The 26,339-nt window shown below is 41.0% G+C and overlaps 1 protein-coding gene across 1 annotated transcript in view; it reads right to left on the reverse strand.

Annotated features, from left to right (window-relative positions):
* Window positions 1-109: 109 nt before the first annotated feature.
* LOC120798006 (aryl hydrocarbon receptor-like) overlaps window positions 110-26,339 on the reverse strand; it is an 81,884-nt gene continuing 55,654 nt past the window's right edge. Inside the window, exons 4-12 of the mRNA XM_040141898.1 lie at window positions 13,953-14,146; window positions 12,076-12,165; window positions 8,243-8,369; window positions 8,010-8,149; window positions 7,227-7,429; window positions 6,065-6,174; window positions 5,715-5,856; window positions 3,397-5,143; window positions 110-2,361 (exon numbers count right to left, since the gene is read on the reverse strand). Of these exons, the coding sequence (XP_039997832.1) occupies window positions 2,275-2,361; window positions 3,397-5,143; window positions 5,715-5,856; window positions 6,065-6,174; window positions 7,227-7,429; window positions 8,010-8,149; window positions 8,243-8,369; window positions 12,076-12,165; window positions 13,953-14,146 (2,840 nt within the window). The 3' untranslated portion in view covers window positions 110-2,274. The remainder of the gene's footprint in view (window positions 2,362-3,396; window positions 5,144-5,714; window positions 5,857-6,064; window positions 6,175-7,226; window positions 7,430-8,009; window positions 8,150-8,242; window positions 8,370-12,075; window positions 12,166-13,952; window positions 14,147-26,339) is intronic.

The raw sequence follows: 26,339 nt of genomic DNA on the forward strand, positions 1-26,339 counted from the left end.
CTTAAAAATCGTCTGTTTGTAGGATGATACTGTGACTCTGTTGTGCGTTTCTTTTTCTTTATATATATATATATATATATATATATATATATATATATATACCCTGTCTGAAAAGCAAACCTCCCTCAGTAAAGAGTTGAAATGAACTTAGATCAAAACGCAGTTTCAAAGGGACAAAAAACAGAAAAACAAGGAAGTAGATATATTTCATCCTTCTGAGAGCTCAAAGTAGAAAAAGAGAGAATTTTCGGGAGCAGGTGTGGTGTGTGTTTGTGCGTCAGAGCCGGCAGAGGATTAACATGAGGTTGTTTCAGCCTTCCTCAGTCTAGGGGCAACGTTTGGGATTGTCCGAGTCAGCGGTAACAGTAAGGCTGAGGGAATTAACCAGAGGTTTTTTTTAGTCCTCATCCTGGGGGTCTTTGCTCACGTAAATGTTAGAAAGCTCGTCTGAATAAACCTAAGTGTCACTTTTTTTGGGGCCGAGTTTGTTTTTTGGACGTGGAACAGGCTCATTGCTGCCTCTTGTGGCCGATGGAAGAATTTAAAAAAAAAAAAAACGCCCGCTATTCACGTGATGCCCGCAGAATTAGCTGCTCTCGGCGTGCTGTAGTTGGGGTGGGCCACATTTTTAATTTGCTGAATTAAAGGTACCCTGAGGCTGTTGTCTTGCAAAGCTATGTTTATATTCAGTGTGACTCTGTGTATCCTAAACCCTGAATTGCATTTCTTTCCTCCTAAAACATTTGCAAAGCCGGCTTTTATTAAGTATTTTAAATCCAGCACGTTTTCCTCGCTCGCAGTTTTCTTCTTCCCCGTCTTCGCCGGCACTCTGCAGCATATTCGGCACATTACCGCCACCTGCAGGTCGCTCAAATAGCGTGAAACTATTGGTAGGACTGTGCTGTATGATACGTAGAAAACAGGGACCCACTCCAGACTGGGGTCTGTAAAGATGTAACTGCCAGCATTTTGCCGCAGGTTTGATGCCACTTTTTTAGTTCGTATACTGTCGTTATCTCGGTCTCGACTTTACAACTCGGAGATCGGCGTGAACAGATTTTTCCGTCTCGGCGGCTTGTAATTACGGTCTCAGCCGTGCGACGTGAGCACCGCATTTTGAGCGGTTGTTGTTTTCTGCCTTCTGGCCTCAGGGGGCAGTAATGAGCCAGAATGACGGCATGAAGGTGAGAAGAAAAATGAGAGAAAATAAAACAAACAAACGAATAAAATGCCCATCACACTTTTTTGATGTCTGCAGTTCTCTAGTTGTGTTTGACCAACAATCCAAAGAGATTTAAGCAAATCTCCATATTTGAGACTCAAGAACCAGATAATTTTTGGTATTTTTGCTTGAAAAATGACATAAACGATTAGTGGACTGTCAAAAGAGTTGCTGAATTTTCTTCTGTCAAACTATTTCAGCTCTGTCGAAACTTATGGTTTATCGTAAGCGTTTTTAAAAACAGTATGTTTTGGTTTTACAATAGAAAAGCCTTCAGTGATGAGGACTAATTGGTTGTTTTGGCCAATGCACGTCTGGTTAACTTCCCCGTCTCCGATAAAGAGCAGCACACATCCGCTTCTCTGAACTTCTCCCATACATCTAAATATTCCCACCAAACACACAAACCACCACAGTCAATTACTTAAGCAATGCGATTAAAGCAGCCACTGACTTAAATGTTCTTCTTCTTTGGCCAAATTGCTGGGAACAAGTGAGACAATACAGCCTTGCTGTTTGATGATTGGCTGATGAAACCAGTTGGGCTGCAGCCAAACTTTTCATCCACCAACGGGGTAGAAAAATCATCACACATCCTAAATTTGGTTTGCCAGATGTGCTTGTGTTGGGATTTCTCAAACTTGATCACAATTGAATGAAACAAATCACTGATTTAGGTTATCCATTTTCTTTTTCTTTCTTTTTGGTATAATCCAACCAGCTCCAAGAAAGGAATCCACCCTTCTTTGATATATCCAGCTTCGACAAAAACAAAACAAACTCCAATTTCCTCTTGAGACTTCTCTTCCACGACCAAAAGCCGGCTATCCTTAAAAACTTGAACTTTTAAAGCTTTCGTCACTGTTTCCTAATTAGAAAAAAATGGAAGGAGAGACTTCCTGTTGTGTCTCCTCGTCCTTTTCGGGGCACATTTCTGTTTTTCAGTCTACCCCACTTTAATGTTTAGAGACAGGAGTCTACTGTTTCCTTTAAACTGCTGTTTCAGTCCGAGTTGGGATCCTCTGCCGTCCAGAAGTCACAGCGGCTGATTCCTATTTGTTCTCTGAGTAGTATGCATTCCCATCGGGCAGCGAGGCGAAGGGGAAACCTTGATTGGACTCGACTGGAAGGCTGTTGATCTGTGTAAAAAAGACCAACGACAGGTTAGAAGATCTGACTTTACAAAGATCCATTTCTTTATCTGTTTTTTATTTTAATGTTAGTGGTCTGGAGTCAACCATCTATCACAGCATGCAGAGTTAACAAGGATAATATGTGAAAAAATATGAAAACCAGACGGTGATACATAAGTAAAAATTTCTTCTCATTGTTTTGCAAATTTCAAAACAATGAGAAACTGGTCTAATAATCGTAACCATAACCAAATGTTTACTATCATAAAGAGACTAAGGAAACCAGACAATATTCACATCTGAGAAGCTGGAACCAGATATTGGCAAAAAAAAAAAAAAAAGATTTTCTAAAACATCTGCAGAGGAATTATCTGTGGATCTACTAATCGTTTAATCAACTAATTGTTGATGCTCTACGTGTTGCGGTTTCATATATCTGTATATATTTTTAAAACAGTTCCAGCCAACCACCAGTTTTGAGTAATTTCTGTTTAAAAATCTATCAGCAAACTCTTGAAACTTGCTTGAGTTGTATAATTCAACACAGGAAAACTCAAGTCTGTACTCTTACTTTTGTCTGGTAAGAAACTTTATCTTTACTTAACTTTTATTCTATTTTAGTATGTAAGTAAAATTTATTTTTCTGCGTACGTACATATCTATTAACCACTATTTCCAGCTTCTCACATGTGAGGATTTGATGCTTTTCTTTGGCACACATGATAGTAAATTGAATGTTTGGATTTTAGTCAGACAAAACAAGACATTTGAAGAAAAAATCTTGGGCTGTAAGAAACTATAACTGGCATTGTTTTTTTGTTTTGTTTTAATGGTTTCTGGCATTTTATAGACAAAACAATTAATCCAAAATCCAAAAATACAACCAGCAGATTAATTGATAATGAACATAATCGTCTGCCCTCGTTTCTTGCCCTATCTTTTTAGAATCCCACAGGATCCGCGGGATCTGCCAAAGTCCTTATCCAAGGCTCTAATGCAAACTAGTTTTTTTTTTGTTTTGCTTTTTGTTTTTTTTTATACCTGCGTCTGTTCGCCGAAATTAAGATACTGTTGTTGTTGCACCAGCAGGCCGTTCAGGTCCAGACCGGTGGCCATTTGGCAGGACAGCGCTGCCTCATCAGGATTTGGTATCGCCGTCATCGCCGACACAGACCCTCCTCTGGGAAGACCCTGATAGAAACAGGAGGGCTTTGAGGGGATCTGGTTGCCGCTGGCTAGGTTCATTCGCTGGCAGGATGGCGCCTGACTGAGTCGCACTCCGTTTACAGGCACAGGCAGGGTGGCATTTCTAAACATACAACTGCTAGACGGTGCTCCGGTTGGTAGCTCCAAGTCCTGCTGAACAGGAAATGGCACATTGGGAGTGTCTGGAGTCCTGAACATTGGCCTGCCGTTGACAGTGGTTTGGGGTGCAACAACTCCAGCAGGAGGATTCCTTTGAAATCCTGAAATTTGGTTGAGGCAGGTGCCCATTTGTTGGTGCCCACTTGAGATCAGCTGCTGTTGATTCTGCTCCAGTGGCCAAGACTGTCTCTGATTCTCACTGTTGTGTGTCTGAAGTGCAAAGTTGCCCTGTAAGCAGCTAGACGAGGGAGGATCTACAGTAAACCCTGATTCATTTGAAATATTTTGGGTGTATGTTTGTACAAAGTTGTCAGCTGGGTTTGAGTTGGGGACAGAGGAGCTCCACTGGGTTCCCGGAAAGTTGAACACGGGATTTAACTCTATTTCTAGATTTTGGTCCATGGGCGTCACCATCTGAACGTGGTTCTGCATTTGCTTGGGGTGAAGCTGATTGGTTTGCCTGAACGCTCCGAGGTTGTTTTCCTCGGCAGAGACTTGTAAGGTCCTCGGCTGATTCTGTGTTTGAGCACAGGGGTTGGGGTTGAAGGTCACCGGAGTCCCAGTGTTGCCAAGACCAACAGAAGCGGGGAGTGTTTGCTGGGAAGCGATATGCTGAAGGGTTTGACCGTTTATACCGGAAGAACTCAACTGAGGAAAGTCCATGTGGGTCAGTTTCATTGTCTCCAGGACTGGAGTTAGTTGTCCAGTCATCATCTGCCCTCTGTTTGGTATCAGCTGGTTCTGAGGCTCCAGAGGCCAGCTGAAGCTCTGCTCCCCAGTTGGGTCAGGATCCTGGTTCTGGAGGTCCAAAGTTGACAGGCAGGCTGGTATGTCATCAAGCTGATCGGGCAGCTTGAGCCCACCTTCCTTCTGGAGCTCCTCCTCTACATAAGACAGGATGTCGTTGCTGAGAATGTCGTTCAGGTCGTCGCTCAGCTCGCAACTGCTGGAGCTAATCCTCAGCAGCGTGCTCTCCCAGCTCTTGAGCTCCTCGGGCTCCACGTCCAGCGTGTCAATGAGGTTGTTGTCCCCGAGGATCTGCTGCAGGGTGTCCATCATGTCCTGAACCATGGCTTCCGACTTCACCAGACTTCCCCCGACAGGTTTGGGCGAAGCGTGCTGCCAGATGTCTCCAGGAACGTTGACTGTAGCGTGGGTGTCCTTGAAGGCGACATCGTTGAGGGAGTTGAGGGTGTTGGCGTTGTTGTGTTCACAGTAGATAGACTGGTCCTGGCTCAGCATGCAGCCCAGGATGGAGTCGGGGTTGATGGAGTAGTTGTCTATCTTCCTCTGCTTCGGGGCAGAGCACGACTCGGGGATGTCAACAGTTGGGGCAATATCGTACAGCAACGCCTCTCCAGTGGCGAAGTTGAACGGCAGCTGCAGGCGTCTGAGGCGTAGCTGTTCTTCTCCTTCTTCATTTCTGTCGGAAAAAAAAAAAAAAGGCAAGAAGACGTTTTTCTTTTAATAATAATTTAATAATGATGATAATTCTTTTCCAGCAAATTGAATCCGTTTATTATCATCAAATTGCTTTTGACCCACAGTTGATATTTAACAGAAAAAAGAAGCAAATTCTCACATTTGAGAAGCTGTAACAAGCAAATATTTGGGCTAGTTTCTAAATAAATAACTTAAAATGATCAGTTATCAAATGTCATAATTGATAATTGTTTTAATTGACCAACTAATCAACTAATTGAATGATACTAAAAGTAAGTAATTGTGACATTTAAAATAAAATAAAAATTAAAGCAGTAAAATAGATAAAATAACAAAATAAGATAATGAAGTTAAGTATTTTATTGACTGAGTATTTGATAGTAGATGCTGCATTTGTAAAAAGGACTAGTAGTATTTGTAGACCCACCTTAGTTGATATTATACTTTACTGATGCAAAGTCCCTAACAAATTTGTAATCGACTAAAGGCTTTTAGGGGCCCGTGAGGGCCTCCCCTGCCAGCTCCCCGGTTGTTGACTTTGGGATACTTACGTCAGAGCTCTCTGCCGGGCCACGATGAAGTCTGGTTTCCCTCCCTTAAAGACCAACCTGGCACTGGCCTGGACCCAGACCCACGACCCAGTTTTGGTCAGAAGCCTGAAGACGCTGAAACCGCTGTCTCCGGTCTTGATCACTGGATATGACACAGAAACCGTCAGACATATCTATCTACGTACCCACGTATGCATCAACCTATAATTTAAAGCAGAACTGAAGATATTCCCAATAAAAAAGGAAAAAAAGAGAGATGTTTTAAACCAGACAGTGGCTACCAGGAGGTGACATCTTTAAAAAAAACTACCACAGTCATTCTGCTCATTTCGGCTTCCTTAGTTACTGACTTCTTAGGTGGTTCTCAGCGCAGTACATCATGTCTGCAGCGTGGAGGAAGTGGTAGCCGGAACCCATCATACAGAGCTCTACTTCACTGTAACCTAAAACCACCTTCCCCCTGTGGGCAAAACAAACAAAAAAAAACACACACACGAGTGAGTAGGAGTGAAATGCAAATTAACATAAATTAACTGCCTGAATCAGCGATCGATGCATCGCTGATTAGTTGTGCAGCTCAAGAGTGAAGATCCTGACGATTTGTTTTCCAGAAGTGTCCGGCTACATTTTTTCTAGACACGAGAGTCTGTGGTAATTTTATTTTTGAGAATATAACTTTCTGATTTTAAAGTTTTACGATCTGATGTTTATTATGAACCTAAATGTTTTTACTTTAAGTCTATCTGACCCTTTATAGCCAGGTGCATTTGTATGCTGGTTGTGTGGCTGACTATGAAGCAGGATAGTTGCAGAAAACTGTTTTGTTCGACTTGTTTTTATTTTTGAAGGCCAATATCAACAAACACTTTTGGAATATAGTATAGATTTTTGCTAAACCTACATATCCTACACAGTTTGCTTCCTGTTTGGAGGAATAAGCCTCTGAAATGCACGTTGAGGGCAGCTATCCAGACCAGCTTGTTAATTTTCTGCTTATTTCATTCGCAGATAATATTAAAACTAAGGTAACCTCTCATTATCTTAAGTGTGTCTTGACTGCATTCACGCGCTACTTTTTTTTTTTTGAATGTATATAAAGTTAAATCCTTAAATAAAGTTTAAAAAAAAAAATTGTTAAGTGTTTTTTGTGGATCAGAAAAGTTAAAGAAACCTAAAGGAGACATTGTTAACGTTAAAGTAAAACTGTTGTGATTACTTTATATTTCTTTTTTAAGGCCAATGTGGTTCTGATGTTTGCTAAGCTCTTGTTATGTTCATCATGAAACCTAAACATCTTACAGTTTTCAAGAGGGATAAGCCTCTGAACAGTTGACATTGCGTTGTTTTATGATAGACCTTCAGGTCGGTTCCTTTTATTAGACATTACAATATTGACGTAGGGTTCCTACTACAGCCTACATTCACTGGATACTACAGATTTGCTTTTCTTGAATTACATTTTACAGGTTCTAAATGCTGTGAAGTGAAATCTTTGCGCCCGTTTTGTACAACCTGGTGTCGATGCCCATGGGCGTGAAGTCCAGCTTGTGTTTGGTCTGGAAGATGAGCGTCTTGGTGCGGATCTCCAGGATGGACGGCGGCTGCAGCGGCGTGGCGACAGAGAACAGAGCGAGCTGAGGGGGAATCAACGTCCCGTCCTCCGACACCCGACTCTGACCGTGGAGGAGCTTCAGGCGGCCGCGGAAGTTCAGGGCCTGAGGACGGACGCACAAGTTTACACACAGTCAGAGGCTGGAATGGAGACTTGAATGTGTCTACGTCACGGCTGGTCAACAATCTCTGACCTCACTTTTTAAAGGTCCCAAAACTCTCATGACCCCAGCAGCTAGTTTGGTTTATAGTCTATTTTTATGAATGTGGAGGAGGCTTCGATTGGTCTAAATGGAACAGATATTGAATTTCAGCGCTAAAACAATCAGTGTATTGACAGAAAAATACCTGATGAGGATTTTGTGCACAGGTATTGGTTGTAAAGCAACAAAATAAGAAAAAAAACATTAGATTAGGGTATTTTTGACCTATCGATATGAAACTGATACTAAATGGCTGCTTAGTTGGACATGATAAGGAGTGGATTTCAAACCTCACTTCTTCACTTCTTTTAAAAAGACAGAATCAGGAGGTTTCACCCCTCGCGCTTTCTCTTAATTTGGGATCCAAAAGTGGAGCAGACTCTGCTCTTCGTAGTCTTTTTTTTTTTTTTTTTTTTTAACGTCGTATTTCATCTGACATGATTTATGACACTGAAAAGAGGAGAGTCTGGGAAAATGTTACCAAGAAGCCGGAGGAGTTATCAAGCAGGCAGCGGAAACGACAGCAGAAGTTCCTCTCCAGGAAAGACGAATTTTCCGGAGGGATGGCCTGAGGGTCGTAGGTCATCACACTGGTGCTGATATCTGCAGAGCTCTGGTCACCTGCAATAAAATATTTCACCAACTTACAAAGGTGCCGTTACTAGGCTATTGGCCGGGTGTTGGATGCAGTCTTGGCTCGCTGAAAGGACTTACTGGGGCTCTCCGCGGTGCCGTCGGGGTGGCTCATGTTGGGCTTCAGGGCGAAGTGAAGCTGTCGTCTGAACAGAGCTCGGTCGTCTGTGTGGATCAGCTCGAACACGCTCTGATGGACGACATCCGACTGAAAACAGAGGGACACACAGGGATGACCTCATCTTTTTATCTATTCTGTGCCAGTGTAACTTTAATTTACTGTAAACCGACATGTCACAATAAAAAATGTCACATAAAAATATATCTCTTAGCTTCCAAGAAAGAATTACATTTTGTGGTATTTGCTTTTTAAGTTGAGATTAAACTGCTCTCGTTTCTTATTTCAGTCTTTCCTTGCTGTAAAACTGTCATGCTGGAGTTTTCTTTGAAATACACGTCGCAATTTTCCAATTAGTTGCCGCAGCAAAGTGGAAAATAGCAAGATTTTAATCTCAACCACACTTTTATCTGATTAAATAAAGGAAAAATGTTGCTTTCGTTATTTTTTTTTTTTTTACTGATTTACTGAACTAATATGTAATAAAAAGTGCATCGCTATAATTTAAGATGGTGTAAAAAAGCAACTGTATTACAAAATTAGTATTATAATATACCTCATGTCATCCTATACTCCCTGACTATAGAAGGACAGTAGCGATGAGGCATGTTTTAGTTTTGACAAACTGTGGTCGTGTTAACAGGTGTCAACGAATTTGTCAATGGGCTTCCACAAAAGCTTTAAAAAGGCAAAATTCCAGGTTTATTTTTCTTCTTTTTATTGAGATTTTAGTGAGACATCCCTGTCTTTTACTACTAGTTTTCAGTTAAGTTCTGTTTCTCTTTGGTTTAACGTACTGCAACCTCAGCGAACGATCACCGCATACGTTCCGAACATCCCGTTGCGTTAGCTTCGCTGAAAGTCTCTAATCTTCGGCGTGTTTTCTAATGACATTCAGACGTTTGGCGTTTACTCTGGAAGGTGCAGTATCTAGACTTCAAGCAGATTTACAATTGTGAAAACAAAAACTGGAAAACACCGGCTCCTACAAATCTGTCGTACATGCTCACAGAAAGGCCATAAAAATGACAAAAATCCAGCTTTATTTATCGTAAAACACCCTAACACTGCGATTTCCACTGAGTAGATTTGATTTTTTCCTTGAGCAATTAATGAATTTTACATCCGAAAGTCTGATGTGAGGCTCAAACTGTAAGACTGCTACTACTGCTACTACTAGGACGGTAATGGAAATCCCTGTCTTTCACCACCAGTTTCTAGCTGCGCGCTCATGTGAACAAGATCATAACAAATATTAAATAATGGGTCCGCAGCCTGTATGTGTTGGCACACAATGTCTAAGACTGGCCCCTCTCCAGCTGAGCCCTCAGTCCTCGTCTGGGTTAGCGTTTTGTTGGCGAGCTCCATCCCTGCCAGTGTTTGTACTGGCGAGCTGCGTTCGAGAAACGATGATGCAAGTGTAAACACGCACACACACACACACACACACACACACACACAGTGTGAACAATGCTCCAGTGGATAAATGCCACTGACTTAAGGCTGGAAACACAGAGACGCCGTTGTGCTAAAGGACCGTGGTGCCGAGCGAACCACACCTCTCAGCTTCTTTCTGTTACTTAACCGTCGACAAACAGGCCAGACACAAAACCCTCCTTTGTCAGCGGCGTTGAAAATGGCCTCGCCAGGCTTTGTTGGGTTCAAAGCAACCCTGAAGTCAGAATCTGTGAGCACAAGAGGTTTGTGAAATTTAGCTTTAGTTAATTTAACCACTATAGACATAAATACTGCAAATGCAGTTTCACATTTCAGCTCCTTGAAACTTAAAATAAACTAATAAATACATACTGGCATCGACAAATTGGTATCTTCTAAGTCATTCCAAAGGCTTTGTTCTTTCGTATCCCGTTTTATCCCTGGTGTGCTCTCGCCTGTCTGCTCTTTATCTTCAGCTTGTTTCTTATTTTCTCTGCTCTATGGCTGCATTTGGAGCTGCTCTATAAATAAAGTTTATAATGGTAATAAACAGTCGAAGCAGCTGGTGAATCTTGGGCTTTACCAGCCACTGCAGCCTGGAGAACAAAACGTTTCCTTCCCTGATTAGCATCCTGACTTTGCGATTGTGTCGTTAAAAAGCGGCAACGTGTGTATTTGTGTGCGTGTATTTGTGTGTGTGTGTGTGTGTGTGTGTGTGTGAGAGCTTCTTTTACGCTGGCCCCCCCACCACCACCACCACCAAAGCTGCAGACATCTTTAACCCTGGTTCAAACGGATGTGTTTACAAGTCAAGAGTTCACAGCCAACAAAGCAGTTCAGTTCTCATGCATGCACACACGCAGACACACTAAATGGTGTGTTTAAATATTTCAACACGATGTAACGTTAATAAAATGCGGGAAAAAGTGACACCGTGGGAGAAATATTTTCTTGATTTCCTTCAAACCAGGCAACCACTGGTTCCAGTTATTTTCTGTATCCTCTGTGTGATGTTTATGTTCGGTAATTTTTGTCTTCTAGGTTTGAGTTTCTGGATGCCAGAGCGTCCTCGGTTTTCTCGAAACAGTCACAGCTTGAAACTGCGTGCGACAAACGAGGACAACCTGTTGGCTGTGACGGATTCAAATTTCTGCGAGCCGACTTTTTATGGCGCACAAACACGAAGTGAAACCAACTGCTGCACAGACGGTAGCACAAAGGTACAAACTGCACACTGTGTTCCTTTACAGGACGGTTTAAGAGGAACACCAGAGTTCAGGAGGTCAGTGAAGTGGAAACAGATTGTTGTGCAATGTTATAGGGTTATTTCTGTACACAGGGTCCTCCTCATACTGGCGGATTTTTATCATTTCTGGGGCAAAAAAGCTCAACGGCAAATCTGCACGTTTTACTTTTCCTCACTTGACCAGGAAGTGGACATCATCAGTTAAGTGCTGAGCCGTTAAAAAAAAAAAAGGCCTTTAATTTCCCAGCATGTGTCACAAAAAAACCAAAAAAAAAAACAGCTGGAGTGAGAAATATGATGAGTTGGATTCAGCTGATACAAAACGGATGCTGCACAAGCATTGGGTAATGTCTACTGTTAGTGGTGCATCTTACGTCAAACATGTACAATCAACGCCCAACATGATTTTCTCCCTCGTCACTTTTGCTTGTGCAAAAACCTTTTACATATTTTACTGCAAGAAATCGACCAAATTTCAACAAACCGGTAAAATGTAAAGCTTGCCAGAAAAATAGATGGCAAACTGTACGTGTACTGATTAAGAATTAACTGGAACACTGAGCCTACAGAGCTCAGACTCACCAAATCACTACCTCCCTTGTATCAATCAATTTCATTGTGTTATACCTGATATCTGATTTTGAATCTCATTATCTCCTATATCTTTATGTTATGACCATTTAGAGATATTTTCTTTCTGCATTTTTTTTTTGCCTTTATTGGGCAGTTGACACACGGGTAAAAGACGGCACTGGGGACAGTGCGGTCATTTGGTACGTGCTGTATCTTAACCACGAGTTTATCAGGACACGCATATTTACGATCGCTTTACTGTCATTCTATTCTTTTTTTTTTTTTGATTAAAAAACGCTCCCTAAAGCGTGGGACAGACCTGAAGACTAGCTGAAACCTTCAAAGACTGGATAAACCTTCCCACAACCCGCGCAGATGTTTTTTAAATTTTCTGACAGTGAGGAAGGAGCGTAAACCTTACGACGGCGGCAGGCGACCCCCTTCAAATCCCACGAGAACGGCAAACGGTTGCTCGTTCTTGAATCCAAAACGAACACGGACGGCGGATGTCCAGGGTCATTTGGGCGGACGTGGTCTTACCTGATGGAAGCCGAGGAAGTCCTGGATGGTGGGGGATGTGTAGAAGACGTAACCTTCAGCCGTCACCACCAACACGAAGCCGTTCAGCGCCTGCAGACCATAGAAAAAATAACTCAATTTTTTTAATCTACATTTTGATTTTTCACCCTTATTTGGTAACACTGTACTTAACGTCCCTCTATGTATCATGTGTGATCAACATATAAACACACTTTAATGTGTAGGACATTTTTAGTGTTTAGTAATTAATTATAACTTCTCCTATGAGGACACATTTTATATTATTACAGCTGCGTTTCACTATATTGTCAGCAGCCTCCGCTCACGGTTGTCCACAGGGGCAGTTCAGAGGTGTTGAGAAATGTACATGAAGAAACACTTGTGTCTGCTCGCAGCTACATCACAGTGTGTGAGAAACCAGTTATTAAATGTTTTACCAGTTATTTTACTAACTCAGTTCTTTTAGACTGTCTGTTGGCGAATCAACTCATGAAAAGACACCGATGACTTATGATTTGGTCCAGCTGCTAACGTTGAATTTGGCTGAAGAAGTCATCATATTCAATACTGTAATAATAATAATAATAATAATAATAATAATAATATACAACGTAACTGTGTACACCCCTGGTCAATATCACGGTTTTATTTTATTTTCAGCCAAAGCCCAAGAAGGATGAAGCCAATCAATCTGAAAAAACTGAAAAGTCTGACTAATTAAACTATAATGAAAGTCCCATATTAAAACAACCAACTGCTACAAACGTCAGTTAACCCTTCAGTAGTGGGAGTCTGTTCTTGTATTTATGATTGATTGATTTATTTTTTGATGACTTCACAGATTATTTTTTCTCAGCTGCTCTTTGCTGGAGGGCTTTTCTTGCCCTACCTTGCACTTTAAAATACTCCAGAGGTTTTCTACTGGATTCAAGTCAGGTCTTGGTTTTCAGTCTTGTGTGATTTTTTCCTTGTGTGTTTGGGATCATTGTCATGGTGGGAAAACTCCTCCCTTGCCAAGCTTTTCGAGACTGGGAGTCGTCTTTTTCATTCAGTATTTGCGGGCACAAGCCTGCATTCACGGTGCCATCTATAAAAGTCATCTCCCCCGAACCTTCTGCACTCATGAAGCCCCACGTCAGCGCACTCCCACCTCCGTGTTTCAGGGTCGGCGCTGTGCAGTCACTGTGGTGGTCCTGGCCAGGTCCACACCAAACATGCCGGACCCCATCTGATCCAAACAAAGTTATTTTGGTTTCAGCCGACCAAAGTACACGCTGCCAAAATTCATCAGGCTTCTTTCCACGCTCTCTGGCAGAGCTTCATCTTGCAGTTTTGTGCCATTTCGAGAGGTTTTCCTCTGTCATTGGTAGGATGGCTCTGCCTCAACCCCCTCACCACCGCTGCAGCTGTTTGTCCAGCTCTTGTCCAGTCGCCTGCCGATGCTCTGCGTCACAATCTGATCTCTCACGTGTCCAGGCACTTCCTTACCAAGTGGAGCCGTGTTGGATTAGACACAACCCAGGTCAACGCCGAGGAAGCTGTGCCGTTCACGGGTTCTTTTACAACCTTGTTCGTGACCTCTCTTTGCAGGGATCACGGGTAAACCGACTTTTGTTGCGCTGACGTTGTACCTCGGGGCCTGTATTTTCAATGTCGTCTCCCTAAACCGTTTGTTTTTTAATTATACATAAGATCAAATACCCACCACTTCAATTTAAAAATAATACAGTTATAAGGTAACGGTACAATTTTGAATCATTTAACACTTTAGTGATGTTGCACAGGGGTTCACTCAGTTTTCTTGTATACTGGATACAATAAGACTAAACCAGTCCTTCACACCGGTTTTAGTACAGCAAACATATGTAAGGTGTTACCTGGAGCAGCAGGTCTCCTTCAGAGAAGCTGACTCCGTCGATGGAGGTCACCTGGGAGGAGAAGGGCGAAGAAGAGGAGGTGGTGGTGGAGGTGGTCGTGGAGGACGTGGTCAGCCCGTTCTGGATGTTTCCCCCGAACATCAGGCTCCGCTCGCTGGTCCAGCTGGAGCCGTTCTGGCTCTTCTTCATGGTGGCTGGAGGCAAAGAAGAAAGAAAACTTCATAGTTTAATTTTTTTTTTTTAAACATTGAAGAAGAAATAAAGCTTCAAAGCTGTATTTGACAAATTCAAAATTTGTTTGCAAAAGGTAGCAAGGTAGCAAGAGGTATAGTTTCTTGGAACCACATGTTCGGTGAAAAATTAGGGATGATATGATCACAATTTTTGTCCAAGTCGATGTTTATTTGACTCTGTTTCTGTTGTTTCTTAATGTTGATGAGTTCAGTTTCACCTTTTCGAAGAAACAAGCACATTTCTGATTTCCGTATTTGTTCTTGTTTCCAAAACAAGAAAAATCAAGAACTGAAACTAGTTTAAGGAGCAACTTTTACTTTTCTCCACCCAGTGTACAAATCTCTGTACAAAGTGGCAGACATTTTAAGAAACAAACAAAACAAAATAAGTTTGGGGTGACTGCAGCAGCAGCTCTGGGGGTCTCATGTCTGTAAACGGCCGACTGTGTTGAATTCTACACTTTCTCCAAAATATCTGGTGAAATAAAAAGTCTGAAGTGGCAAAAAACCGAGAGAGGAACAGCACATCTGTGCCTTTTTCTATCAGGGTGGAGCTGCCTGATGTTTCCTGTCGTCTTACAACACTGTCGTTCCACTCTTCCTCCTCTTCCTCTTCCTCCTCTGGCACTTATCAAGCACTTCTTATCACTGAGAGCGGCGCAGAAAAAAAAAAAACGAGAGAGAAAAATAAGTGCCCCGAGCACCTAAAAATATCCTGTCAGAAGGGAAGCAGGTGGATTTTAGCGGAGGAAGACAGTTAAAAATGATGATGGACGAACTAATGGAGGAGGAGGACAAGGACAGACATACTGATGGAGCTAAATTACCCACCGATGATTTATCCGAATATCAAACAAACATTTTCAGTATCTCAAGTTGCATCTGTAGATTCTACTTTCCGGTGTGCGTTTTTTTTTCTTTTTTTCTGGATAACTGAGCAAACGTAGGCAATGTGAGGTCTTTAAAAGCAAGTTCAGACAGAAATATTTACTGCTTTAGGCGATATTCATCGTTTCAGTCAGTTCATTTTCGAGCAAAAACGCCAGACATTTGCTTGTTCCTACTCTTCCGAAGTGAGGATTTGCCGTTTGTCCTTTGTTTTATATCGTTTTAAACTGAGTATCTTTGGGTTTTGGTGGTGAACGTACAAAACAAGACATCCGAGGACATCACCTTGGGGTCTGGGCCACTGTGACGGGCAAAGACACTGGAAAAAATCCAATCACTAAAATATCAGATTGTCCCCTGTAGGCTGCAGAAATGTATTCTGGAGAATGTAGGCGTTGGGTGATGATGTGAGCTGACCGAATGACTTCAAAGTCAAGTCATCTGTTAATACCAAACAGACTTAAGAGATTTAATACCTGTTTAACAGTCATACTGGCCACTGTATTAGAGTACAATGGAAAGACTGACCTGTAATTATTATTTATTACTTCCCAGCAGTATACGACAACAATACTCGCTATAATGTAATCAATTAAATTCACCTGGACCCAGATAAGCGGTAGAAAAAATAAAGAGTCGCATCGATCTGTCGAAAAGAGAGAAAATTAACTGGCTTCTTAATTTTGGACATTTTCTTGTTTTCCTACCATGTCTTTGAGAGGAAACTGAAAATCTTTGGGCTTTGGACTGTTTGGAGGTTGATATGAAATTCTATTCTGAGACGTCAACTTGAGCTGTGGGGACTTGTGACAGATGTTTTTCACAATTTTCTGACATTTTATAGGCCAAAAATTAACCGACTAAAGGAGAAAATAATCAGTAGATTAATTAATGATAAAAATAAGAAGCTCAGGCTGCTGGCTCAGGGCACTAGCAATGATTTTATACGAATTCAAGGTTCAAACTATTTATAGTGTAGACACCAATACAAAGGCGTACAGACACACACACACACACACACACACACACACACACACACACACACACACAGCGGATGAAGGCTGGCTCAGCCCAGGCTAAACGAGGATAATACGCAGAGCCACAAAATTACCCGTTGGCCTCTCCGTTTTTCCCCCGTGGACCAAACACAGCGGGGAGGCAGAGATTTTGTACCACAAGACTCATGTGAAGTGGTTGACGGAGGAGGCTCAATCGATCTGGATCGAGCTGGTTTTCTAATGGAGCAGTTTTGTTTCTAAATGAGATCGCCACCAGTGGAAACACAGTGTTTTCTCTGGTATAATTTGGATGATTTAACTTACAACTCCCTGAAAAAAGTTACGTGGAGCATTTTTTTTTTTGGGGGGGGGGTGTTCCTTCTGTTTTTTCTTTCACTGATTAAATATGACAAGCTCAAGTGCTACTCTGAAATAGGATCTTTAAAAATGTCTGCAAATGTCTGACAACACAGAAATTCGTTCTTTACGTGACTTAATGGGACTTTTACACATAGAACCCTTTATATTTTGATAAAAATGACCTTTAAGTGGGGTTCGATTCATAAAATGGATGTGCAGTTTTCTGAATTCCTGCTGCATTTGTGTGTATAAACAGTGAAACCATATTTTCTAGAACCTCGAACACCTCTATAATGATATTTTGAGTGATCATCATGAAGATTTTCTAGGATTTTTTACTGGCGCCTGTGTCTTTTTTTTTTTTTCCCTTCCTTTGGCGACCTGGTCGGGTGTGTCCCCTGACTGAAGAAAAAGATACAGACTCTCAGCTGAGTTTGTGCTTTAAAAAAAAAAAATAAATTGAAAAATTGAAAAATTAAAACAAACAAACAAACAAAAAAAAACCTACAACGCATGTGGGGTAAGGACGGTTTAAAAAACAAAAATGAATGCATACAGTCACTTAATTTATTAGTTATTTTAGGTTTGGTGCCTTTCCAGTCAGCAAAGACAGAGCCGAGGCGTTAATTTCAAATAATTGATGCGATGTTTGAGAATGAAACCCATTATTTTAAGGCCATTATAATTCAGAAAGCCTTTAAGAATCTTTCATTTCTAATCTTACGTGATCACTGGAGGTATTTGTCTCAGATGTTCCCCTTTTTTCTGCTCACTACTGCAGTGAAACAAGACTTTCTGCCATGTTTTGGTCACATTTTGATTTGGTTTAACACAAAAAGGAGCACCAGGAGGAGAGTATGTTCCTTGTTCCAGTCTGCTTTCTCTATGAAGATACATTTCATACATTGATTTTATTCAAACCAAACAGTCCTGAATATCGTTCTCACCACAAATCAAGTGTACTCTCTCATGCTGATATGAACTCGGACCTCATGCTGAGCAGCCTGACTCTGAAAATCCCAAAAATGAATGCGAAGCCTTTGCATTGCCAGGGGTTGTTGGCATGCCGCACATCCTGAGGGATTTATATACCCTTTATGTGTTTTCCAGCAACATATGGAATTGAAACTGCAGCTGTTTTATATAGAAAGAAGGATATTAAATATGAGAAAACTTAAACCTGGTCCTGCTGCATTTTTCTTGGTGGCTTTGCCTAAGAAATCTCTAAAATGATTATATAACTTTTAAAATATATCTATAAAATATCATGAAAAAAAGCAAAATTTAAAAAAAAAAAGATTTTATCCATTTATCCTAGTCTGAACACACAGGTATTCAGTTTAGGGCACCAACTCACAACTATTTTCACTGCCAATTAATCTGAAAGACATCAACGTGGGCTCTTTGATTTGCTTTTTTTGTCCAAGCAACAATCCAAAACCTTAAGACATTCAGTTTACTGTCATATATGACAAAGAAAAGCAGGAAATCTTCACATTCGAGAAGTTGGAACAAACAATCTTATATCAAAAGGAGTCAATTAACTCTCTGTAGATTGGCTCAGTCAATTAATCCACTTATCGTTGCAGCTATAATTCTGATTACTATCGTTTTGACCCACAAAAACCCAGCAAATTCTCACATTTAAGCAGCTAAAACCAACGAATGTTTGACATTTTTGCTTTAAAAATTACCTAAATGATTAATCTGTTATCAAAATTGCTGTCACTTAATGTTCTGTCATTTGTTGAATTGATGTGAGATCTGCGTTACTGACAAAAAACCTGCCAAATTTCAGGACATATTTAGATTAGTATAAATAGTTATATCCAAGGGAGAGACATCAACTAAAGTGGCTCGACTTTAAAGGAACAGTTTGACATTTTTGGGAATAACCTTATTCAATTATATAAACTTTAATCTGCATATTTCCCAAACCATTCCTTTCAGGACATTCCGGTTGAGTCAGGTGAATGAAACAAGCAAAAAAAAAACTGTCAGTGTCATCCAAAGGCATTGTACATTGACATGGACACGCCCAGCGAAAGAGCACAGTTTGGTTGGAGCCGTAAAAGTACCAAGAAAGACAGGCAACTCGAGTCTGGTATAAAGACAGGAACAGGCCATGGAACAACCGAACCAGATGGGTTGGTTTAACACATTAAAGCACAAATGAAGGAAATGTACCACTGTGGTTAAAACTGGGCACACACTCTTTAAATTTCCCTCCAGTGAATCTGTGCGAGGAAGACCAGGTGGTATTACATTTCAGAAAGCTAACATTTAAGTGTGGTATCAAGGGACGCATTCTCGAGCCGCGGGCAGGACATGCAAATGCCGTGGGTGTTTCCAACCAAACCTTTTGCTACCCAACCAGAAACACATGCCGCGAGCGGCTGGGTTGATCATAAAAATATGAAGGGAACACATAATTTCAGTTATGGAACAGTCGGTACAAATACCAAAATACACAAAAGAGCCAACAGCGATACTTTAGACAAAACAGCACGACCCAAGATTTGTTTGGTAAGAGACATAAATCAACCAGTTAAACAGACAGAAAGGAAAAACCGTTTAATATTATATTTTTTTATGACGCTAAGATGCCCTCTTGTGCTAATTTACACCACCAGCTGTTTCATTTAGTCTGATTAATGGCGCTGCGTACCACTCACATTTCCAAAGCTGCATTTGACTGGTTTCACACATGTTGGAGGACGGCCGCTCTCCAAGCTCGGGCTCAATAAATTGTATTACTGATGTAATAGCAGTGAGCAAATAGACATAAAAAGGGAATGAAAAAAAGATAAGACGACACACAAAAGAAAATACTGTTCAAATATAATTCATGAAACTTCACTTTAACTTGACTATCGTCAAGTCGTATTGTACTCATTTATAGTCAATGATTTTTACCTACAGAAATCTGTTTAAAAAACTGTGTAACAGCTGTCCAGGCACTACAGCTAAAAAAAAAAACAGCTGTTAGCTATTTCTGCTGCCTTTACGGCAACGTTTATTAATATGCACTATCACCACCAGCGACAAATATCATTAAGTATGATGTTTGGTTTATCAGTGATTGATTTTAGGGTCTACCTGACCTATAAGGGAAACCAAGTTCCCAAATTATCTCAGGTACAGACTCAGACGAAGGTAATTCAAGTTTCCCCTCCCCTTCCACAACCCTTTGTTTTCACCTGCTCCATGCACCGGTAAACTCTGTGTAGGTGAAGAATGCATCCAAAAAAAGCTGCAAGAGGCTCAAGAAATCTAGTCACAAACGATGATCGTTTACCTCTCATCACACTAAATATAATGAAAATGAATAAAAAAATGAGTGAAAACGCACATTAATTCGCACTTTGGAATTTACATTTGGATGGAAACTTGACAAGTAAGATTTTCTGTTGTATAAGGTAAATTCTTCTCCACAACACAAAACCTTATTTTCCTCCGAAAATGCAGCCGTTCTTCGGGAGGATGTGAATTGTCCACGTAAAACTAACGATTCAAAGTGTCCTGAATCTTATTACGCACAGACACACGATGTATCACAAAAAAAAAAAAAAGTTGCAGAAGGTTCAACAAACCTGCTCACAAACAATGATTGTTTATCTGTTGATAAGAGACTAACGACCTCCCGGGTTTCTGATACCGAACCTCTGTTGATTTCCCATCAAGTGTTGTGAGATGTGTAAACATGTGAGCTCATGCAAACAGCTTCATGTTAAAACAGACTTCTTCTCATTTCAAACCCCATGCTCCTCTGCTCTCGCTCCTCCTCCTCTCGGGGAGTTTTCCCCCCCCCCGAGCCCTGCCAAATGTTTTACTGCTCCCACGGCATGCTCTGCACGGTGTTTAACATGATTTATGGCAAAACCCAACAGCGCCAATCGATTTCACGCACTCTCGCATTTCACGAATTTAAGTATTGAATCCTCTTTTCTTTTGCAAGCCTACAGCAGCTTCATCACTTCGACCTGGGTAGGTGCATACAGGCCCTGCTTTTTTTTTTATTTATTTTTTTTAAATGTTTATTTAACTTCCCAGTACAACCACAGACTTTTACTTTTGGGCATTTAGCAGCTTTACAGGGACTGCCAGCCGAAGGCATTACTCAAAGGTAACTACTGATGTTGCTGGAGAGGTGATTATCTCGTTTCCTTAGACTGCACAGGGCTGCAACTAATCATTATTTTCAGTTTCAGGTAATTTGCAGATTTTGCTTCTTGATTAACAGATCAATTGTTTAGTCTGTGATATATCAAAAAGAAGTGAAAAACGACTTCCTAAATCATTTGATTTGTCCAACCATCAATCAAAAACCCAGGAGCACGGTGCTGAGAGTTGATCATTAACATAACCGATGCCCCGAAATACTGCGATATAAGGTTCTCAATAATGCTACAGAAACAAGACTCACACACTCTTCATGTCCTGCTGTAAGAACACAGCAGACATAAATATAACATGTTTAGCTGCGTCAGTATTCGTATCAGATGACCCGAAACATATATTAATACAGCCGCTGGGTTCGCCCAGTTATACTTCAGACTTTTTAAGACCTTTTTAATGGCATGGAGAATTAAACTTAATACCCGTTTCACTGTCCTACCAGTCAAACAATGACGGAAAACCATGAGGGACAATAAGGCAGAGAATTATCTATCAAGTACACGAACTTGTCGACATTTAAATCAAATTTTATAACAGTAATTTCTCAGTACTACATTTGACCTAGACCCAGATAAGCAGCAAATATGGTGATGGGTTGGTTATACATTTAAAGAAATAACTAATTAATTAAATTTGCCAAAATGATCCCCTGGCTTCTGTGGCTAGCAGTAATAGTAATGATAATAAATAGTCATAATGCATTATGACTCCACTCCTCATGCATTCACAATGCCCCATCACACTTGTAGTTTATAGATGTATAACGTGTCCCGACAGCCTGCAACCACATTCAAAAGAAAGTTATAATTAATGTTCCTATGTTTCTATGGCAGGCTAGAAAACATACTCTAGACCTTTGTAAATGAAATTTAAGATTTGTTAATACCTATAAAGGCCTTTTTTTTTTTTGAGGGATCCTGAATTCAATGCGTTTTAGGGCTTTTCAAGACCTTGTTATGAAGATGTTCCCCTGTACAACGACTGCACATAGACCCTGAGGTAGCTGTCGAAGCGAGGGAACGTTCCTTACCACTACTGAAGTGCAGACGTTATGTTTATTTGCGTCTTTTATTATTATTATTCTTCGGTTTGATTTCTAACTCCAAATTCATTCCAACTGATTCATTTTAAGTCAAGCATGTGTTTTTTTCCCCTTGTGTGAAGACACTCAGTCCAACTGTACAAGACTCATTTGACAGATCTGGACCATTCTTGCATTTCGTTCATTTCTAAGATAAAAATCGAAGCACCGTGCAGAGCGGTGAAATCACAGGGCTGAGTGATGTGCTGGAAACAAAAATCTGCAGACTCTCAATCTCATGACACGTGGTTTGACATCTTTTCTGTAACATGAGCGCACGTGAACATTCATTCACTCGCAATGTAGGAATGATAGACGGCACTTACAAACAATCATCTTACAGGAATATAGTTTCTCATCAGCTTGAAGATTAAATTTAAACATCAACCTCCTGAAAAAAGTGAAATTTGCAGTAATGAAATGCGCTATAGTATAACAGAAACCCGGCAGGATTAAACTTGTGCTCTTTGTCGATTAAGGGAGATACGCATTTTTTAGGACTGAAAGATGATCCTGAGTACAAATATGAAACAGTTGTCTATATGCATAACACATAGAACATGTGGTGTGTGTGGGTTGGTAACAAATACTGAGTAAAGATGTATGTTACTCAAAACTAGACTAAATAATTTTCAAGAGTGTATGTCTTTGTCTGCAGTTTCACTGCTGCCTTAGTGTGGTTTTGGTGTAAGTGTGTGAAGGGAGGGGTGGTCTGTCCGGGCATGCCTGGAGTTAGGGCCTCTAATACACACTCATACACACTCATAGCTGGAGGCGATCTGGTTTAGTGGAACAGCAACAATGAGCTATTTTAGTACCAAGAAGAACAGGGTGAGACAGAAGTTTGATTAAGATGAGGAAGAAGAAATGAAAGAAGTGTGTGAGGTATAAATAGAGGTAGTGCGAAGCTGCTAAAGAAGGAGAAAAGGAAGTGCAAGAGCATGGACAAAAGACAAAAAAAAAGATTAATACAAAGAGACGAAACAAGAGCCACAAACCTAAGAAAAAAAAAAAACAACAAAATAAAACAACAAAAAAAACAACTGTAAAAAGGAATAAATACAAATTAATCAAAAAGAGTGCCAAAACAAAAACCACATGAACAACAGTCTTACAAGAAAAAAATAAAATCTTAGAGGACCGCCATAGGTGCCCTGGGGAACTCCCAGGCTCTGTTTTCTGACGTAGTAAAAAAAACAAAAAAAAAAACAACTTCCACTTCATTTACCCCCCTCTATCCCTAAATGCTGAGGGTTTAACGAGGAACAGCTGACTCCTACCAACTGCCAGTGCCCTCATAAAACAGGAGAAATCCCCAAAACCGCCACCACCCACTCCACCTCTTCTCCTATAGCTTTACAATGAAGAAGAAGGGCCCTGGAGCACTCAATCCGCCCTCTTCCCGGCTTCGTTCGGAGACTATATATTGATCAAAAAAGGTTCTGCACAACAAAGGTTGGTGATATGAGGACCCCTCTTCCAATGCTATTGTGGTTATATACTGAACTTTAATAGTGCTCACATGGTTTGACAGTAACTTTATGGGGCTGTAAAGGAGCTAAAAGTGCTCTACTGCACATCTGCTACATATGACCTTAGGTGTGCTTCATCAGCAAATATTTTTATGACAAATTCAAGTGCTAGTTATTTTTTAGGCACAAAATTTGCTGTTTGTCGGAAAACCCCTTTTATGTATGTGTTAGACAACCTTCTTTTTTTAAACATTTTACAGCAACTGATAGATTGATTGTGAAAATAGATTATGAAGATTAAGTGCTGATGTAAAAAAAAAAAATCCTTGGTTCTAGATGTTTGCTTTCTATAGATCCTTTATGCTGAGAAAAGAACCTTTATGGAACCGCCTTTTTCCTGGGTGTGGAAAAAAACAAAAGACAAAAAAGCAGTGCACTTGTTGACCCCGTCGTCAAACCCACAGTACATGAAATCATTTTAGGCTGGTGCAACCCCTCAACCCACCACTTCCTCATCTCCTTTCTCTATTTCTATCATATTTGCGAACACGCCCCCTCCCGCCCCCCATCCCCCCATCTCCCAACACCCGGTCTGAAACACTTTGTGGTTTCTCTCGACTTTGTAACCCAAGAGCTGAATGGAGTCATTGTTCTCCGTTGCTTTGGACTGCAGGATGGAGGAGGAGGCGGGGGGTAGGGGGGTGACAAGAGATCGGCATCACCGACACTCATGCTCTCTCTCTCTTTTTCTATCTCTCTCCCTTTGACTCTCAGTAATGCTCGCTCTCCCTCTCTGTGATCCTCTCGGTGCAGGTTTGGACATGAACGGCGAAAGGACTTTGCATAAATAAAGAAAAGGCCTTGTCTGGTTTGGAAATCGAGAAGGGTTTTCAGATTCAGTGTGCCCTCTGAGTGCTTCTCCATTTGGTCTCCAGCTTTAAAATCATCTCTGTTTTTTTAACATGTATCATCTGTTGTCTGACGTGTGTAGTTTCCTGTTATTTTGCTGTCTCTTTGATCAATGACATTTTGTTCAATTTGGCAGACACAGAGCACAGACCACACGTAAACCGCACCAGAACTAAATCCACTGTCCCTTAGTGGGGGCTATCATATAATGTCTAGTTAAATTTCCCTCAATAACATTAAGAAATATTTATTTAAATTAACATGTATCTATTAAAGATGAAAAACTGGTTGTCAGCGTTATTTGCTTTATTTATAAATATATCAAAGATGATATATTTTATATGATAAAATGAAAAATGATATCAATGGTTATGCACCTTTTGCGAAAAGAAATTATGTTTCTATAATAAGGGTTTTACTCAGTTCTGTGCTTAAACGAAAGAGTAGGGTCCCAATTATTTTGAGAAATGTGTTGTGTGCTTGTTTGCTTGTAATTCATATATGTGTGCGTTAGAAAGCTTGTGAATCCTGTAATGTGTTTACTTTTGTTTAAACTAGTATTATAGCTAGTCACTCTCAGTAACATATCAACAGCTCCGGTCCTCACAAGTAAAATGAGCCGTCCTGTCTGGTTTTAACTGGAGCTGCAACCAGCTGATTAACTGATCAACTCGGTGATTAGTTGTTTGAGTCGCTTCTAAAGAAAAATGAAAAAGGTACTGGTTTATAAACGTGAGAATTTGCTGCCTTTACTTGCTCCTATATTGTACTAAACTGAATATTTTTGGTCACCCTGTGACCACATGATTTATCGATAAAATAATCTGCAGAATAATCCATAGTGAAAATGACTGTTGGTTGTAGCTCTACTTGTGACACCTCCTTACACGCTATTATCTTTAAGGGGTAAAAGGCTTTAACTACTGATACCAGTCACTATTAACCATCGCCACTAATAAGATTTTCCCCTGCTTTTGCATTACCAACTTCATCGATGTTTTCAAAGTTAAACTGGTGAAAATCTTATTAAATTTATACTTTTAATGTCTTATTCTTTGGGGTAAAATTTCCTTCAGTTATTGAATCTCCCACCGTTGACATCTGTCACTCACCAGTCATCTAAAGCCTTGATTGCTGATGTGACACTAATCTTTCTGATCTCGCTCCGTCTTCTTCCTTTCATGGCTGTCGTTACTGCGACTTCCTGCCCAGCGGTTAAAACTCTCTTAACCTTGATAACCACAGTATTTTGCCTCATGGCCGTGCCCAAATGGTGAGGCCACAGAAAATGGTAAACAACGCCAACATACCGACCTTGACAGGGCATGAAAGGACAGTTACAGGTGAGCAGGGGATTCAGGCCTGAAAACACACACTGCAAATGTAAAATATAACCTGACTGTTGTTACTTTGATGAGGAAAAAGTGTCAGACTGCAGGATTAAGATTGATATTGGTAGACTTTCTGTCTTTGGGCTGTAACTTCCACTCTAGGCAGTTAGCTGCAGGCCTGAAGGTGGCTGAAGATTCCAGCTGTCAGTCGTTTTCCTAGAATAATCTATCAAAGCGTGCGTGGAGTGACTGCGCGCACACGCACACACACACACGCACGCACGCACACACACACACACACACACACACACACACACACACACACACACACAGACACACACAGACACAGACACACAGAGACACACACAGACACAGAGAAACACAAGCCCTTTGTACATACAAGCAGCTTCAGTCACAGACGTGCTTTATGCGCAAACAGAAACAACACCCAACATTCAGCAGGGCTGTCAGCGAATATTCGAAATTCGATTACATAATCCAATTGGGAAAAACAGATATTTGATTGTGAAAATTAATGTTTGATTGTGGGGAAAAAAAAAAAAAAGGGGGGGGGGGGCGTCTGCCTCGTGAGTTCCCGCGTAGGCCTGGGCCGCTGCACTGACTGCACTGCATGACGGACAGGAGTCACACAGAGTCACCTTCATGGAGTGAAAATTCAATGTAGGTCAAGCTGAAACGAGCCTAAAGTCCAGTGAAAGGTCGTGCTCTAAAAACACAAGCCCACACACAAACACACACCTACACACCGCTCCAGCCCTTAACCTGCTGTTCCTACAGACAGCGCTGACCTCTGACCCCTAGCCGGCTGCGATAAGGCTGAGTCTGGAGGAGACGTCTCAGTGTTTACATTCCACTGTCTGAACGGCAGGTCACCCTCGGGTGATACTGCACACGACCCACCACACCCTCACGCCT

This window comes from Xiphias gladius, chromosome 13 (assembly GCF_016859285.1).
Source record: "Xiphias gladius isolate SHS-SW01 ecotype Sanya breed wild chromosome 13, ASM1685928v1, whole genome shotgun sequence".
Taxonomy (NCBI): Eukaryota; Metazoa; Chordata; class Actinopteri; order Istiophoriformes; family Xiphiidae; genus Xiphias; species Xiphias gladius.